The following is a 15668-nucleotide window of genomic DNA, read 5'->3' on the forward strand; positions in this document are numbered from 1 at the left end:
AAAGAACAAAAGGGTTTCCATAATGTATACACATGGTAATGGGGGAATGCGAGCCTGTCTTATGGAGTCAACGGCATTCAATTCATAAGCAAGCAGCAGGGATTGGAATGTCCAGGGAGAGAGTATTCCAGCTGAGATGTTGCAGCATTCAATGAGGAATCTCAGCAGCAGATTTCGCGAATGTATTCATACAGGAGGACGCCATCTAATGGACATAATTTAAAAAAATGATAAATGCTATCAATGTTTCGTAAATGGTAAAGTTGTAAGGTTTCCATGACTATGAATGCAATTTCTTTCCATCATCACTTCTAGTTTTATTGGATTGTGGAAATGTGATCATTTTTATGTGTCACCCTGTAGGTGATTAAATTCAAATCATTGTGTAGATGTTCTGAAATTTCCTTAATGTAATGTGATAATGATAGATTTAATGAATTTAAAATTCCTATGGTAGATAAGAATGAAATAAATATTATTGGATCAAACACACACACACACACACACACACACACACACACACACACACACACACACACACTGAAAAATAGTATTTGCATGTAGAAATAATTTATTTCAGAAAAACATTTTATCATTTATTCCAAATTAAACTTCGGTTGTTCCATTATGTTGACATTAGAATTTTGCTCACATTTCATGCATGCAAAATTCTTAAGGGGTTGTTGTAATGGAAATGATTTCTGTTACATTTTCATTTTCTAGTAAACAATGTAATAAAAGTAAAAAAAAAGCCTGTAATTTTTTGTTTACAAGCATACATGTCACAAAACTGAATCCTTGAATCATGCCTTCTGTCAACTGTGACAACTAAGAGAATGTCGAGTAATAGGCAAGAGAAAGAAAAGCAAAATTATAACTACTGCAACTCACTTGAAGCAAATCCTATTTTGTTTTCTCAAGGTGTAGACAAACATTTGCATCAACCAGTTTACTCTTCAAGCCAGGTTTTCTGAACAGTATTGTAATTATGTTAACATTGTGCTAATTAGGTAGTACCTTAGAAGGTATAGACAGAATTACATTATTACATCTCTTTCAAATTAAAGTGTGAACTATGTTCTAATAAATTTCTGGCTTCATTCTAGAATCCTGCAATTTCTAAATCAACAGTAATCTTCATTGCGATGATTGTAGTGAAGATAGTCTTATCCAACCCTGCGTGTAGTCCATCATGAAATGTTTGTCACTGGAAAGAGCCTCTCCAGCAGCTGCATGCGGTCTTTCTGGTAGAAGTCTTGCCTCATAGCCAACTGTGAGCCTATCTCTAAGTACCGTGGGGTGCGGGGTTTAAGGGCCTGCCAGTCGACATTAACTAGATCTGTCTTCTCTGATGTAGGATTCCTGTAACAATAAAAATAAAAAGAACAGATTAATGACCTACAGTGCATTCTGTGATTTTTTTTGTTTACAATAAAAGAGGAATTCGCTCTTCCCAGCTCATATTTATCAAGACTTTCCTGATTGTAATCAGTCCTGCAGGGCTGGAAAAAGAGCACAGGTCACTCTTGTTTACAAAAAAGATAAAAGAACAGATACAGAAAATTAGACAAACATCACTGTTGTCCATCTGTCAGCATATGCTAAGGTCAAACATTATGATAGTCCTAGAGGCAAACCAACTTTTCCCAAAAATTCAACATGAATATTCAGGAATAACCACATGTGTGAAACACAGCTCTTGGCGATATCTCATTAACAGTAGGTGTGAGTGAACACTTAGATACCATATTCCTACCATATTCCTAGATTTTGATTCTGTATCACAGCACTGATGATAAACAAAGACATGATCATACGTATCTTCACATATAATGACTGGCATAATGAATATTTGACTAATAGCAACCTATACATTATACTGTGAAGTGAAAGTTTAGCAGAAAGTGTAATAAAGCGACAAATTCACTTAATATCCATGAAAAATTTGTCAGATACTATTAGTTGCACAGTAAAATTTTTCCCTGTTGGTGATGTTGTGGTAGCCGTACCACAGAATCATAAGGAGAGCAGCACACCATGTTTTACCCAAGAGCACCGATTTAGTGTTAGGCCTCGGCAATGGTGCAGTCCCCACAGACTCGGAAGAGACAGAAGCAAAATCCAGTGCAAGGTAGACCTCTGTGCCTTGTGGATATCTACAGTGACCCTGATTTTGTCAGCAGTGACCCGTATGGGTCACGTACAACACACACTCTTCACTGATACATCTGCAAGTTTTAACAGGTGTTAATCATTCGCTCCATCCCATCATGTCCACAAATTAAATCGTGGCCCATGAGACTAGAGGTAACTTGCACGTTTGGCCAGACACACATCCTTTCTCCTTCTGCAGCTGCGAGACCACAATATGCGCTCGATAACTGAGGAGTGTGCACCCTCCAGGATCATTGCTCAGGCTATTAACTGCAGTCACATGACTGCAGGTTGGAAACATTTCAGACAATATTTCTGCAAGTTTTCTAGTATACCAACTGTTGTCAATAAATATGTTATTATGTAATCATGTCTCTGATCAATTACTGACACCTGAGCCTGCAGCCTGAACTTAATGCATGGGTGCGGCAGTAGAAGCTGGCCCACAGCATGATGGACTTGAAAGCAGTAAAAACGACCAGTTACCTACTTCAATGATCAGCCTGACATTATTTGTAGACAAAACAAATGGTGAAGGACATGATCAGTGGAAGTGATGTAGAACTGCGAGTGGACTCCTGGACAAATGTTTGTTTGCTTTCCCCTAAATGTGTGCGTATGTGTTTGAATACTGAACATCAATTTTTTTGTGTGTGTATACTTTCTTCATGTGTGTCAAGTTACCCTAAATATGTGTTTTCCCCTGTGTGTGAATACTTAGCTATTGCATTATGATGACTATAGAGGAACTCCAATAGACAATAGAAGAATTACATCATGAATTAGGTTCCTGGAGAGCAAGCTACAGACATGGCTCACACACATGGCGTCAGCTCATTGGGAGCCAACTCATGAAAATTTGCACAAGCAAAACAGCATCACACCAATGCCACTCACCATTGCTGGGACGACAGCTAGCACAGCATGCATGTTGATTAGTCTGCCCCCTTTTGGCCTTGCAAACCATTTATGTGGTTTAGCCAATTGGAAACGGTTTTTCTAAGTAACAAGATTACTTGCAGGCTCACCAAATTAAATTATGAGCCAGCTCAATCAAAACTATGTGGCCAAAATGCAAGTCATAATCACTGTGCCACCGATGCAGTCCTTGTATCAACAGATGAAGGAGGAATTTATCCAACAGATTTCATAATCCAAAAGAACAACGGATGCACCAATTGCTGCATCATGAGGTATGCAGTGACTTTCTCAGTTCCTGTGACACCTGCACAGCCTCGCGCAGTCAGATATTGTCCTGAATTCACTGTTGCACATTATCTTGGCACATAGCCTCCCTACACAGGTGCAAGTGGTACTAGCCACGCAGACAGATATGCAACTGGATGCCACTGCAAACTTGGCCAATTGAGTACACGAAGTACTGGCGACAGTGCTTATTACCACAGCTGCGGCAGCCTACAACACCATACACTGCAGCAACACACATTTTAACAGTTCCCACTTGGTAGTAGAACCACCTCCGAGCAGTTACTGTTGGTACCCTGCTCATTTTGGTAACAAAGTGACCAAATGCCTTTCATCATGCTCACACCCAAATGCCATCTGCGACCAGTCCTGGACACACCCATCTGCAGTGCAGTATCAAAGCATCTGTTTGTAGTGGAGACCGTTCAAATGGCTCTGAGCACTATGGGACTTAACATCTGAGGTCATCAGTCCCCAGTGGAGGCCGTAGGTACCTGATTGACACTGATTCAGATTTATCCATTTTCCCTTGGCCAATGCTAAGAGACTGTAGGGAGGCTAAAATTCTGATTCTCATGACAGCAAACAATTCTGCCACAAAAACATATAGTGTTCATCACTGGAATGTGGACCTTGGACTGCACTGCACATTTGTGTGGAGATTAACTATGACTGGTGTCAACTAGCTGATCCTGGGTGTTCCTAGCCACTACAAGATGCTTACTGGCATCACAAATGCACAATGAAGCAAAGGCTGAGTTTGAGGCCATACTTCAAGTGTCAAGCAGTCCGTGGTCTTCTGCCGTAAATTTCATACCAAAAAGGATAATTCTTGGCTCCCATGTGGGGAGGTATTGAATAGAATTGGGGAGAAGAGGAGCTTGTGGCACAACTTGACTAGAAGAAGGGATCGGTTGGTAGGACATGTTCTGAGACATCGAGGGATCACCAATTTAGTATTGGAGGGCAGCGTTGAGGGTAAAAATCATAGAGGGAGATCAAGATATGAATACACTAAGCAGATTCAGAAGGATGTAGGCTGCAGTAGGTACTGGGAGATGAAGAAGCTTGCACAGGATAGAGCAGCATGGAGAGATGCATCAAACCAGTCTCAGGAGTGAAGACCACAGCACACAATGTGGGGACTACTGTGCACTGGATTCAGATTCCTGTTGCACTGGAAGACATACAAAAAATGGTGACCATCATCCCATTTGAGCATTTCAAGAACATTTATATTATGTTCAGCCTTTGGAGTGCTGCCCAGACTTGGCAGCATTTCCTGGGGGAGGGGGGGGGGGGGCCATTTGCAAGGCCTCCCACGATGTTTTGCATACCTTGTGACATCCTCATGTTCTCGCATTTGCCTCAGCTCCACCACAGCGACCTAATGACCATCTTTCAGCACTTTAGTAAGGCTGGCATTGTTATAGACCTGTCGAAATGCGTATTCAGGATAATGGAGATTGAAATGGGCATCTAATCACCCCTACCAGATTGAAGCCTCTACTGTACAAGATACAGGCAATCCAGAATATGCCACATCCACAGATGTACAAAAGTCTCTGTCAATACCTCAGTGTGATCAACTTTTACTGGCACCATCTGCATAACTGTCGAGATGCTGGAATGCCTGAGTACAGAACTACGTTTGTGGCCCCATTGCTAAAGGAAGGGTTCTCATTACCTGGACAGACACAATGGAACAAAGCTTTGCTGAGTCCAAATGGAGTCTCATCGGATGATGCTTGCCCCCCCCCCCCCCCTCCCAACTCCCACAAAAACACAATGCACAATTAGGTGCAGTTAAAGATGCCAGCCAGACTGCTGTGGGTGCAGCACTCCAACAGTGCACTGGCTGCAGTTGGCAGCCACTTTGTTTCTTGTCATGCAAGTTATCAGCATCACAGTGCTCATGGAGTGTGTACATTCATCAGAAGACACCCGCCCTTTCATTATTTCATCAATCACAAGCTGTTGTTATCATCTGTTCACCACACTAACTATAATAGTTAGAGTACATGCTACAGTTCACCAAGGACATTTGCCACATTTCTGGGGTGGAAAATGTCATTGCTGACAGCTTGTTTGTGATTGTGCTGTTATCTCCTCTCCTGTGATCTTTCAGGATATCACCCAAGAACAGGAGAATGATGAACAATTGGACAGTTTTCACAACAACACCCCCAGTGGTCTACGACTGGATATATTTAATCCTGTGTTACATGAACATACACTGGATGACTCCAAATAACCTGCAATGATGTGAACATTTTCCTGAAACACCAACATTCAAGGACAAACTTAAGAATACGTAATACAAAAGTCATTCCATTCAATTAGTGAATTTTTGTGTGCATAGGAACAAATTTTTATTATACAACTGGGTTAGCCATTCCAATGTAAACATAGATGTAAACTATTTGTTGCTGTAGTGTTATATTGTTGCTCAAATACTTTGATACCGTTAATCTGAATGTGTACACATAGTATTAATTATCATGTATGTCATATGTTTTTATTTCTGCTAGTGTTCCATGTTGTTGCTATGAATCTTGTCATGAATTAACCAAACTGTGCACTGCTGTATTGTTAACATTGTAAAAATACTGACAAGTTCCATATCCTTGCAATCCATTGCTATCAGGATCAACAGAACTCAAATAATTAATAAATAGAGATGAGCAGAGAAACAATATAGCTTCAAATGTCATTTAATTTTTAAAGAGAATGAAAGAACATTCAGCAAAACTCCTGCAGTACCACATTCTTCTTGGGTGACCAAATATGGAAAGCATAAAATGCTCTCATTCTCCAACTTAACATAGTATTCTAATTACAAATAAGAGTGATCACAATTTCCTAAATTAAATACTGGGATGTGCAAAAGCATACTGCACAGATTTCACCATATTCTTGAATAATGAAGCCACTTAAGGTATTGATTACAGTCAGTCATCCAGTAAACTCATGGCTCCTTCCTTATCTCAGAGAAATACATTTCATTTCTGGAACTGTCATCTGCTATGCTGATAACAAGTCAGTCAAGAACACAATGCACGAAGCCACTCAGGCAACACATTTTCTCCTCTTCTTTTATGATGTGCCATTCTATACTCTGCCAGCAATCAGCAGTGACATGTGAAAAAGCTGCATGCTTTAGTTCCAGTGTGTCTGACAACTTAACCGTGTTGTTATTTCCCATGACAAATTCCATAACTTGGCTCCAGAATCAGTTCTGTTGGGTTCATATTGTAATGGTACAGTGGCAAATATAAAAATGAAGTATTTGTACAGTGTGCTTGATGCTAGGAAAATGATTGATTTTCATGTTTCTATGACACTTATCACTGTGGTTTGTGTGAGACTACATCTGTGGTATAAAACAATGGACATAGTTCAAATAAAGTGTGTGTTGTTATACATTTTTGTCTTAAAAATTAAATTGTTATGTTTTCTTAATTTAAGCAACCTTTAATAATAATCTTTCATATAATAATGACAGTTAAGAATTTATATTTGAAATGAAAACAAGAATTTTCTGCGCAGTACGTAATTAGAAACAAGAAGATATGCGTTATTCATAAAAAAAATGATGATGAATTTTACAATTACAAGATGTAGGTATTTCAAATTGAACGAAAAGAAAAAGGATGACAAAGGTGAGTCTTGCAGCAGTGATCCATGAACTGCACCAGGTTACCAATCTACTACACTACCAATTCCACTATATGTCCAGTGTGTATTTGTATCTCAACTGTATCAAAGACAGTCCCTTGGAAAATTGCAAAGCCAATTTTTTCTGTAAATTTATGAAAAACATTAAGAACTACCTATTTCTCAGCACTTTTGAACAATGTTCCACACATGACATGTATTTCACTACAGAGCAGGGAGCAGCTCAGCCATTTTCATACTGCATATTAACATTGTGACAGAGCACAACAGTACAGAAACTGTAATTATAAACGAATTTTGCAATAAAAAATACATAGCTAAAGCATGATTAAGAAAAACATTGATGGCAGTTAATACATTAGAATATCTTAAAGTTTCATTTAATGTAACTTAGTAATAAGATATCTAATACGTAAGTAGGATCTACTTCCAAGAGCATAACACCACCAGTGTACATTTGCTATGGCTTCTGACAAATCATCGTGTTTGTGTTTGTTTACATCAGGTTTATTCTTATGATGAACAGAGTATAATGCCCATTCCCACTTCCTCCTGCAAGATTTTGTGCAATGTTTTGACAGGCGCACATTGCCCATTCCTCCCAAGGAAATTCCAGTGCAATGCAGTCAACTGCGTCTGATGCAAAAGGTTTCTACTGACAACAGTGTGGGCTGTTTATGCACATTGCCAGACTGTGTGGTGTGAGAATACTTCAAAAAGCCAGCTACCCCTCAGCATCTAAAGACATGGTCAACTGGCTCCATCAGACATTGCCTGAATGAAGGCACTTCTGCTTATACTCCTCAGCCTGTGATTAACACTAAAGTTTGAGGTCGGCGTTTCATCAGCAGACCTAATCTATTGTCAATATGTTGCCATCCCTGGAAAATTCATGGAGGAGGCACTACTACAGGATGCCTTAGTCTCACAACTGGCAGAACATCTGCGCAGTCATGTGGACAGTCTGTGACAGCATGCACTGATGTGCCATGGCACTGGCAGTGTATATATTCATGCTGATTTAGAGTGCTGCATGCATGTTGTGCATAGACACTGTACAGCCAACACCTAGGGCACCCTACTCGGGACTGCACATTTCCAGCCACACATCATCACCTACCACTCCTGGACAGTGGTGCCGGTCACTGCTGTCATTAGTGGGCTGCGCACCCAGCCAGCCGTGTGTGACATCATGCATCACCGCCCAATCACTACTGACCGGCGCAATGACAATGTACTCATGCTGACATCAGCATGAAAAGTGGGAGGCCCAAACTTATACTGGCCATAGACGGATCACTTTTGCTTTTTGCGGCTACAGAGCTCCATTCTCCAAGGGGGAATCCGTGTGACAGCTGTACCACAGAAATCATGTCAACCACGGAGCTCCAGTATTCACACACAAGATTAGATTTCACTGTTAGGCCAACCTTTGGCAGTGGTGCAGCATCCATGGGTGCAGAGGAGACAAAAGTGAAAGCCAGTGTGAGCTAGACCTCCATGCCCTGTGTATGTTTATGGTGATTGCACATTCTGTCAACCACAGATCACGTGGGCTGAGTGGAATGCATGCTCCCCAGTGATGCATTTGCAAATCTGAACAGGTGCCAATCATTTGCTCCATCCCATTATGCCAGAAAATTAAACAGAGCTCGCGAGTTGAGATGTAATATGCATTCTTGGCTGGACACACATCCTTTATCTCCCCACAACTGCCAGACCACACTATGGCTCGATCACTGAGAAGTGTACACCCTTCAGGATCAATAATTGAGAACTGTATTGCAAAAAAATGGGTACTCAGAGTGGCAGATCCAACGTGCTCTCCGCCCAACGACTGCATCACAACCTGTTGAGATGGACGAAGTCACGAGGGAGGAGGTAGGCACTGCATTTATTCCATACACAGGCGCACTCTCGGGGAAAATCGCCCGCATTCTGAAGAAACACCGGGTCGGAACTGTGTTTTGTCCTCTGAATAAAACTCGTGCACTGGTGGGGAGTGCCAAAGATGACCTCGGTTTGAGGAAGGCCGGCATGTACCAGATTCCGTGTAAATGTGGCAAGTCGTATATTGGTCAGACAATGCGTACCATCGAGATTCGATGCCATGAGCACCAGAGGCACACTCGACTGATGTATCCCAGCAAGTCGGCGGTCACTGAACATTGTTTGTCAGAAAATCATGCTATGGAGTATGACCGCGGGAGGATTCTGGTACAGATGTCGAGATACTGGGACAACGTTGTTAGAGAGGCCATCGAAATTCACACCAAGAACGACCTCATAAACCGTGACTGTGGCTATAATCTTAGCAAGGCTTGGGAACCAGCGATTGGGTTAATCAAGAGTAAATCGAGCAAACGCATAGTTGTGACGACCACGGCGGACAGAGCCATCACACCAACGTCATCTCAGACGCCGTCTCAATCTGTTCCACCTCACTACCATGGCGTGGAGCGCGGACGGCGGAGGGAGCGCGCCGTGGGCGGAGGGTATTTAAATCGGCTGCCGCCGCGACCGAACCCAGTTCCCCCTGAGCAGCTATAGCGTACGGATCTACGTGCCGGCGCGTTCACACGAGCTCAGTCCGTCAGTTCACCTGATGATGGCGACATGTTTGATCGCCGAAATATTGTGCCCGTTGGACACTACAGACCGGCAGTACACCCGTGGATATTTTGATTATCAAATACGCCGGGAGAAACTCAAGAATTACAATAGTTGAGCTATTTAAAGCAGTCACATGACTACAGTGTTGAACATTTCAGACAATACCTCTGTGAGTTTTTTATTGTAGCAACTGTTCTCCATAAATATATTATCATGTTATCATGTGTTTGATTAATTACCATTGTTTGAGCCAACTACCTGAGCTCAGTGCATGGGTGCAGCATTAAAAGCCAGCTCACCACATGACAGCAGTTGAAATCAATAGAAACCACCCGTTTCCTGCTTCAACATTGTCTGCAGAAAAGTACCATCACAGGGTGAGTGCAAGGAAAGGCAGAAAGGCTAACAAATTTTCTGCTTGGTGTAATGAATGCAGCTCTCATTAAATGTGCAAAATACAAGATATTGCCTGTAACAAAAATGAAAAGGAAAGGGAACCTGATAGTATCCAATACCAAGATTGGTAATGATCATCTCGAGCAAGTCACGTGGTATAAGTGTTAAGGATAATGATAAGAAGCAGTACAAAATGGCTTGGCTACTTAAAATCAGTAGTAAAGATGTCAAATGGAAGTTACATTTCTTGGGGAGGTTCTGTAGATGTGCAGTTTGTATGAAATTGCATGCGAGACACTAGTGTGACAAATTGTAGATTATTGTTAGAGCATCTAGAGGTCTTATGATGTAGATATGAAAATAGACATGTAATGATTTCAGAAATGAACTGATAAGTTAAGTTGTACAATGGTATATCACATATGGAAGTGTAACATAACTTGACTGGAAATCGTTGGAAAAAATGCAACATAGCACTTGTGAAACCCTATTTTGTAAATTTAAAGAACCTGTGTTCAAAGAATGGTTTGTGACCATTCTATTGTCCCCTTTCATAAATCATGTATGGATCACGAGAATAAGATTAGAGAGATAAGGGCACATACAAAGGCATACAGACAGTCATTTTTTCCATCAATCAATGTACAAATGGCAAAGGGCAGGGAATCCCTAACATTGGTTCAATGTACCCTCCAATATGCACTGTGGAGGATATAAGGAGATACATATGCAAATTTACACTCAGGAGATAACTGAAAAATAACCTCACATGCTAGTGTCAGTGTAGTTGCTACTTTGGAAATATGGAAGAGCTGGAGTTTAGAAATGGAAATTCAATGGAATCAACTGGAAATATCTCGAATATTTCAAAAGTTGTATACAAAGCCCAGTGTTAAGGAAATTATTCAGCAAGGAGATTGTCTCACTATTCAAAGCTACTTTTACAATTTTCTATGAATTTGATGATTTTAAAATTTTTCATCTTTTACTTTTTTTCCCTCCTGGAACCCTTAGGATTCTCCTCATGCAGGAGTCACTTGTAAATAAATGAATTAGTTTTGATATAATCTTTTACTTGGTTTAATGGTTTTTAGTTGACTCTTGGTCTTGGCATAAGACGATTTAAAATTTTCCAGAAAACTGATAAATAGAAAAATGGGTGTTTGTTCGAGGTAATGGTACTAAATAGAAAAACGGGTGTTGGTTCAAAGTAATTGTACAAAAAAAGTCTGATCAAATTTATGTGTACATAAAAAAATTTCTAAACTGATTAAGGGTATCACCCATTAACAATAGTGACATGAAACTTACCCTGTTTTTACAAAATTTGCCCACATCTTCGTCATTCTTTTCACTGTTGTATATTCTGGATCAGATTCAACAAATTCCGGGAAAATTGTTGAAGTGTAGAATAAGTATAAGAGGTCATCAGTATGTGAAACACCTTTACAAAAAAAAAAACAGAACATAAATAATAAATGTACTTTGCAAGAAGAAATGCACAATTATTTTTGTATTACTATAAGATAAAAATTATATGCCTGAGTAAAGTCATGCCAGGTAGAAAACGAATTTCCATTAACAAAATTTATGACCCTTCATACATTTTCTGCTTGAGGCACTTTCACCAAAGCTGTGAAATCATTGAGGTCTTCAGTTCAAAGACTGTGTGATGCATTCTCTCATCTTTGCATAACTACTGCAACGTACATCCCTCAATCCTATTTACTGAATTCAGGTCTTGGCTTCCCTCTAAAACTTTTGATCCACTCTCCCCTAAAGTCCCACACATGCCCTTCCCTCCGTTAGCAAATAATTGTCCCTTGGTGCTTCAGGATCTATAGTGTCAATATATTACTTCTTTTAGCCAAGTTGTGCCAAAGATCTATTTACTCTCCAATTGGATACAGTACATCTTCATTGGTTACCCACTCTACCCTTTGATGTTTATAATGCCTCTAGAATGTCTAATTTCAAAATCTTCAGCTCTTCTCTCCTCTGTGGTGCTTATCATCCATATTTCATTTCCCTATGCGGAGGAGTTATTCTCTCGGCAACAGTGTGTTATCTCATGAAATAAAACAAAACATCAATAACTTAAGGTACGTAACCAGAAACTTTAAGTATTTCTCTTTGGCCATGCCCTCTATAAACAGCCATAGATAATTTTAAGAGACTGCATAACACCATTACTACACAAATAGGTAGGTTACTTGTCCATCAGTTACCAGGACTGTAGAGTATGTACTGCATCAGCAATCAGTCTCCACTGTATTCTGACTGTTGGTGTTTCCTCTCAGCTGATTACATTCAAAGCTTCCACATCCATCCTTATGTTACCTTACAACCTGTTTCTTGGTCTAACCTGTGGTCTTTCTGTTGTAATGTGGGCAATGAAAGCTTGCTTAGGAAGTTGGATCTCAAGCATACAGATTATGTGTGCATCCCACTGGAGTTGTGTCCTCTTTTGATACTGTAAAACTTTGGGGTGGTTCATGAGCTCATACATTTCATTATTCTTTCTTGCTTGCCAAGTATATCTCTCTCTTACTGGGCCCCAGTTTCTTCTCATTCCTTTCTTTCAAATGTCACAAACTTGTAAATCTCCCTTTCAGTTATTGTCCAGCTTCCTGAACTACAGAGGGCAAGTTGGCAAATGGTGGGATTGTAGATCTTCATTTTCACAGAAAGTGATGTGTCTTCTGATCTAAACATATCTCTGAGAGCACATTGACATCTGGAGCCAGCAGAAATTCTTTCATTTACCTTTATGTGTATCTGATCATAACAACTGTACTTTCCCAGGTACATGAACTGATCAACAGGCATGAACTTGTTTTCATCAACTGTGAAGTGCTCTTGTGCATATTTAGTCCTGGTTAACAGCAATATTAGGAGGAAGACAGATTGCTACTCACCATAAAGATGACACACTGAGTTGCACACAGGCACAACAAAGCTTTCAGCAAAGTCTTCTTTAGAAGAAGGCTTTGGCCAAAAGCAAAATATGTAACAGTCTTTTTGTTGTGCCCCTCTGTGTCTTAACATGTCATCATTTATGATGAGTAACACTCTATCTTTTTCCTAACACTGTTGATATTCCAAGCTGGAATTTCCATTATTTGATTTAGTTCTGCCTATTTGCACATTATTTGATTTTGTTCTGCCTACCTGATATATTCTTTCTTTTTTAATTGTTGATGAGTAGTCCTGCTTTGCTTACTGCTGTGGTAACTCTTTTGTAAATCTCCCCAAGATCATGGCACCAGCAAATGTCTGAAACATGCCACTTTCCATTCATAGCCCATTACACTATCCAGCTTTACTGTCTTACAGTTTCTCCAGGATAAGATTAACCAGTGGCAGTGCATCTTCCTGTCTCAATCCATTTGGGAAAGGATATGAGTATGTTCCTCCTGTTCATACTGCAATGAATCATACAATGCCTCTAGCCACAGTGCCACATTCTGGGCACTGGATGCCAAGCTCTGTGACCTATGTTGACACAGTGCTCTCAGCTCTGAGTCGTTTCTGTGCTCTGACTTAATTCTGCAAGGCAATAACCATGTTATTGGAGACTGACTACCCTTTGAGATTGCTCCCACATGACGGAAGAATGTGGTTGGGCTACCTCTTCCACATAATCCACTTCCTGCAGCTGTATTTATCATCCCTTCCTCCCCCTCAGCTGTCCCTTTAAGGAGCCATCCAGTCGTCATTGGATAGTCGGTCTATGTTTGATACCCACTCTATGTCAGAGTCTGCCATGGAAACAACAATGTACTACCTATGACGTGGCTGCCAACACTGTCTCAGGCCTCAAACCCTCATTTGCTACCCTGATGCAGCCAAATATAGCCATCCTGTGGTGCAGAGTTTGGGGCTTTATGTCACTTGTCCGCCTTCACCACGACAACAACAGTTGTCATGCCTGAGTCTGTTACGGGCTCAGTCACACGAGATGTCCATGGACCTGAAGGAGGATTAGCGGGCACTTGCTATACATTGCCTCTAATATGGACAGCGCTGTGGGGACAAATGCACAGGAGACACTTGCCAGAATCTCAGATATCAAGAACTATGGCCAAGAAGGGTAAATGACTGTAAATAATAATAAATGGCATTTTTATCTATGGGGATTCTTCTGCTGCATCCCCGCCCATCTTTATATTTATTATTATGTTTCACACATCTAGTTCCATAGGACCAAAGTGAGCAGCAAATCTCCATAGTCATTGAACATGTCAGTACATGAAATTACAACAGAAAAGTAATTCTAGATAAAACAAAAATGTTTATGAATTCTGAAAAGACCACACGCTACATTTGATATAAACACAATCAATAATGTAACACAGGAATCAGCTTAATTTTTCAAGGAACTCATAGACAGAATGAGGAAAATCTTCAGCTTAGATATGAATGTGTGTGGACTGCTGATAATATTTTTGAAATCTTGTGGTAGCTTATTGAAAATGGATACAGCAGAATACTGCATGCCTTTCAGCACAAGAGTCAAGGAGGTGTGATCCAAATGCAGACTGGACTTCTGTCTAGTATTAACTGAGTGAGAGCAGCTAATTCTTGGGAATAAGCTGATATTGCTAATAAGAAATGACATTAAAGGATATATATTGAAAGCCCAATGTATATTGTTAATGGATGAATAAAGAGATTGATTGATTGATAGTATGAGAATACACAGAGTAATGAACAGAAGTTGACAAGAGGTTCACAATCTTACACCACTTACTGCCTGAAGTGCCCATTTCTGAGAATGGGAAGAGTTATCTCAAAATATAATACCACGCACCATAACCAAATGAAAATAAGCAAAGTAAACTACTTTTTGTGTTGAACCATCACTTACTTCAGATATTGTTATAATAGTAAAAATGGCAGCTTTAAGTCTTTGAATAAGATCCTGAACATGGGTTTTCCATGACAATTTAATATCTATCTGAACATCTAGAAATTTTAACTGTTCATTCTTGTTATTCATATGCTCATTCTGTGTAATTAAAACATCAGGTTTTGTTGAATTGTGTGTTAGACACTGTAAAAGCTGAGTCTTATTGTGATTTAGCATTAGTTTCCTTTTCTACAAGCCATGAACTTATGTCTTGAATTGCACTATTTAGAACAGTGCCAATGTTGCACACAACATTCTTTACTACCAAGCTAGTGTCATCATCAAACAGAAATATTTTTGAATCACTAGGCATATCATTTATATAAATAGGGAACAGCAGTGGCCCCAATACTGATCTCTGAGGCAACCCCCATTTAATTATGCCCCACCCAGAACCCATATCATAGCCATTCTCAATACTGCGCGTTTGCTGTCTGTTCTTAAAATAATAGGTGAACCAATTGTGAGCTACTCCCTGTATTCCATAATGCTACAACTTCTGCAGCAATATTTTGTGGTATGGTAGACAATCACTCATCCACTTTAAGCCATCCTAACACTTTTGGTATCAGAAGAAACTAGTGAAGATTCTGATGGGAAAGAGAGCAATGGAACTGGTTCTGCAGCAGGGGTGTTCTATGCAGCAGTATAAGTAAGTGTCAGCTTTAGAATTTTGCTTTTGGCATTTATGGTAGTTTTTTCTTATCCT

The 15668-nt window shown here is 40.1% G+C and overlaps 1 protein-coding gene across 1 annotated transcript in view; it reads right to left on the reverse strand.

Moving 5' to 3' along the window:
- Positions 1-583: 583 nt before the first annotated feature.
- The window catches only part of LOC126335114 (esterase E4-like), a 96106-nt gene continuing 81021 nt past the window's right edge, over positions 584-15668 (reverse strand). Inside the window, exons 9-10 of the mRNA XM_049998068.1 lie at positions 11359-11491; positions 584-1362 (exon numbers count right to left, since the gene is read on the reverse strand). Coding sequence (XP_049854025.1) covers positions 1191-1362; positions 11359-11491 — 305 coding nt within the window. The 3' untranslated portion in view covers positions 584-1190. The remainder of the gene's footprint in view (positions 1363-11358; positions 11492-15668) is intronic.

This window comes from Schistocerca gregaria, chromosome 2, assembly GCF_023897955.1.
Source record: "Schistocerca gregaria isolate iqSchGreg1 chromosome 2, iqSchGreg1.2, whole genome shotgun sequence".
NCBI lineage: Eukaryota > Metazoa > Arthropoda > Insecta > Orthoptera > Acrididae > Schistocerca > Schistocerca gregaria.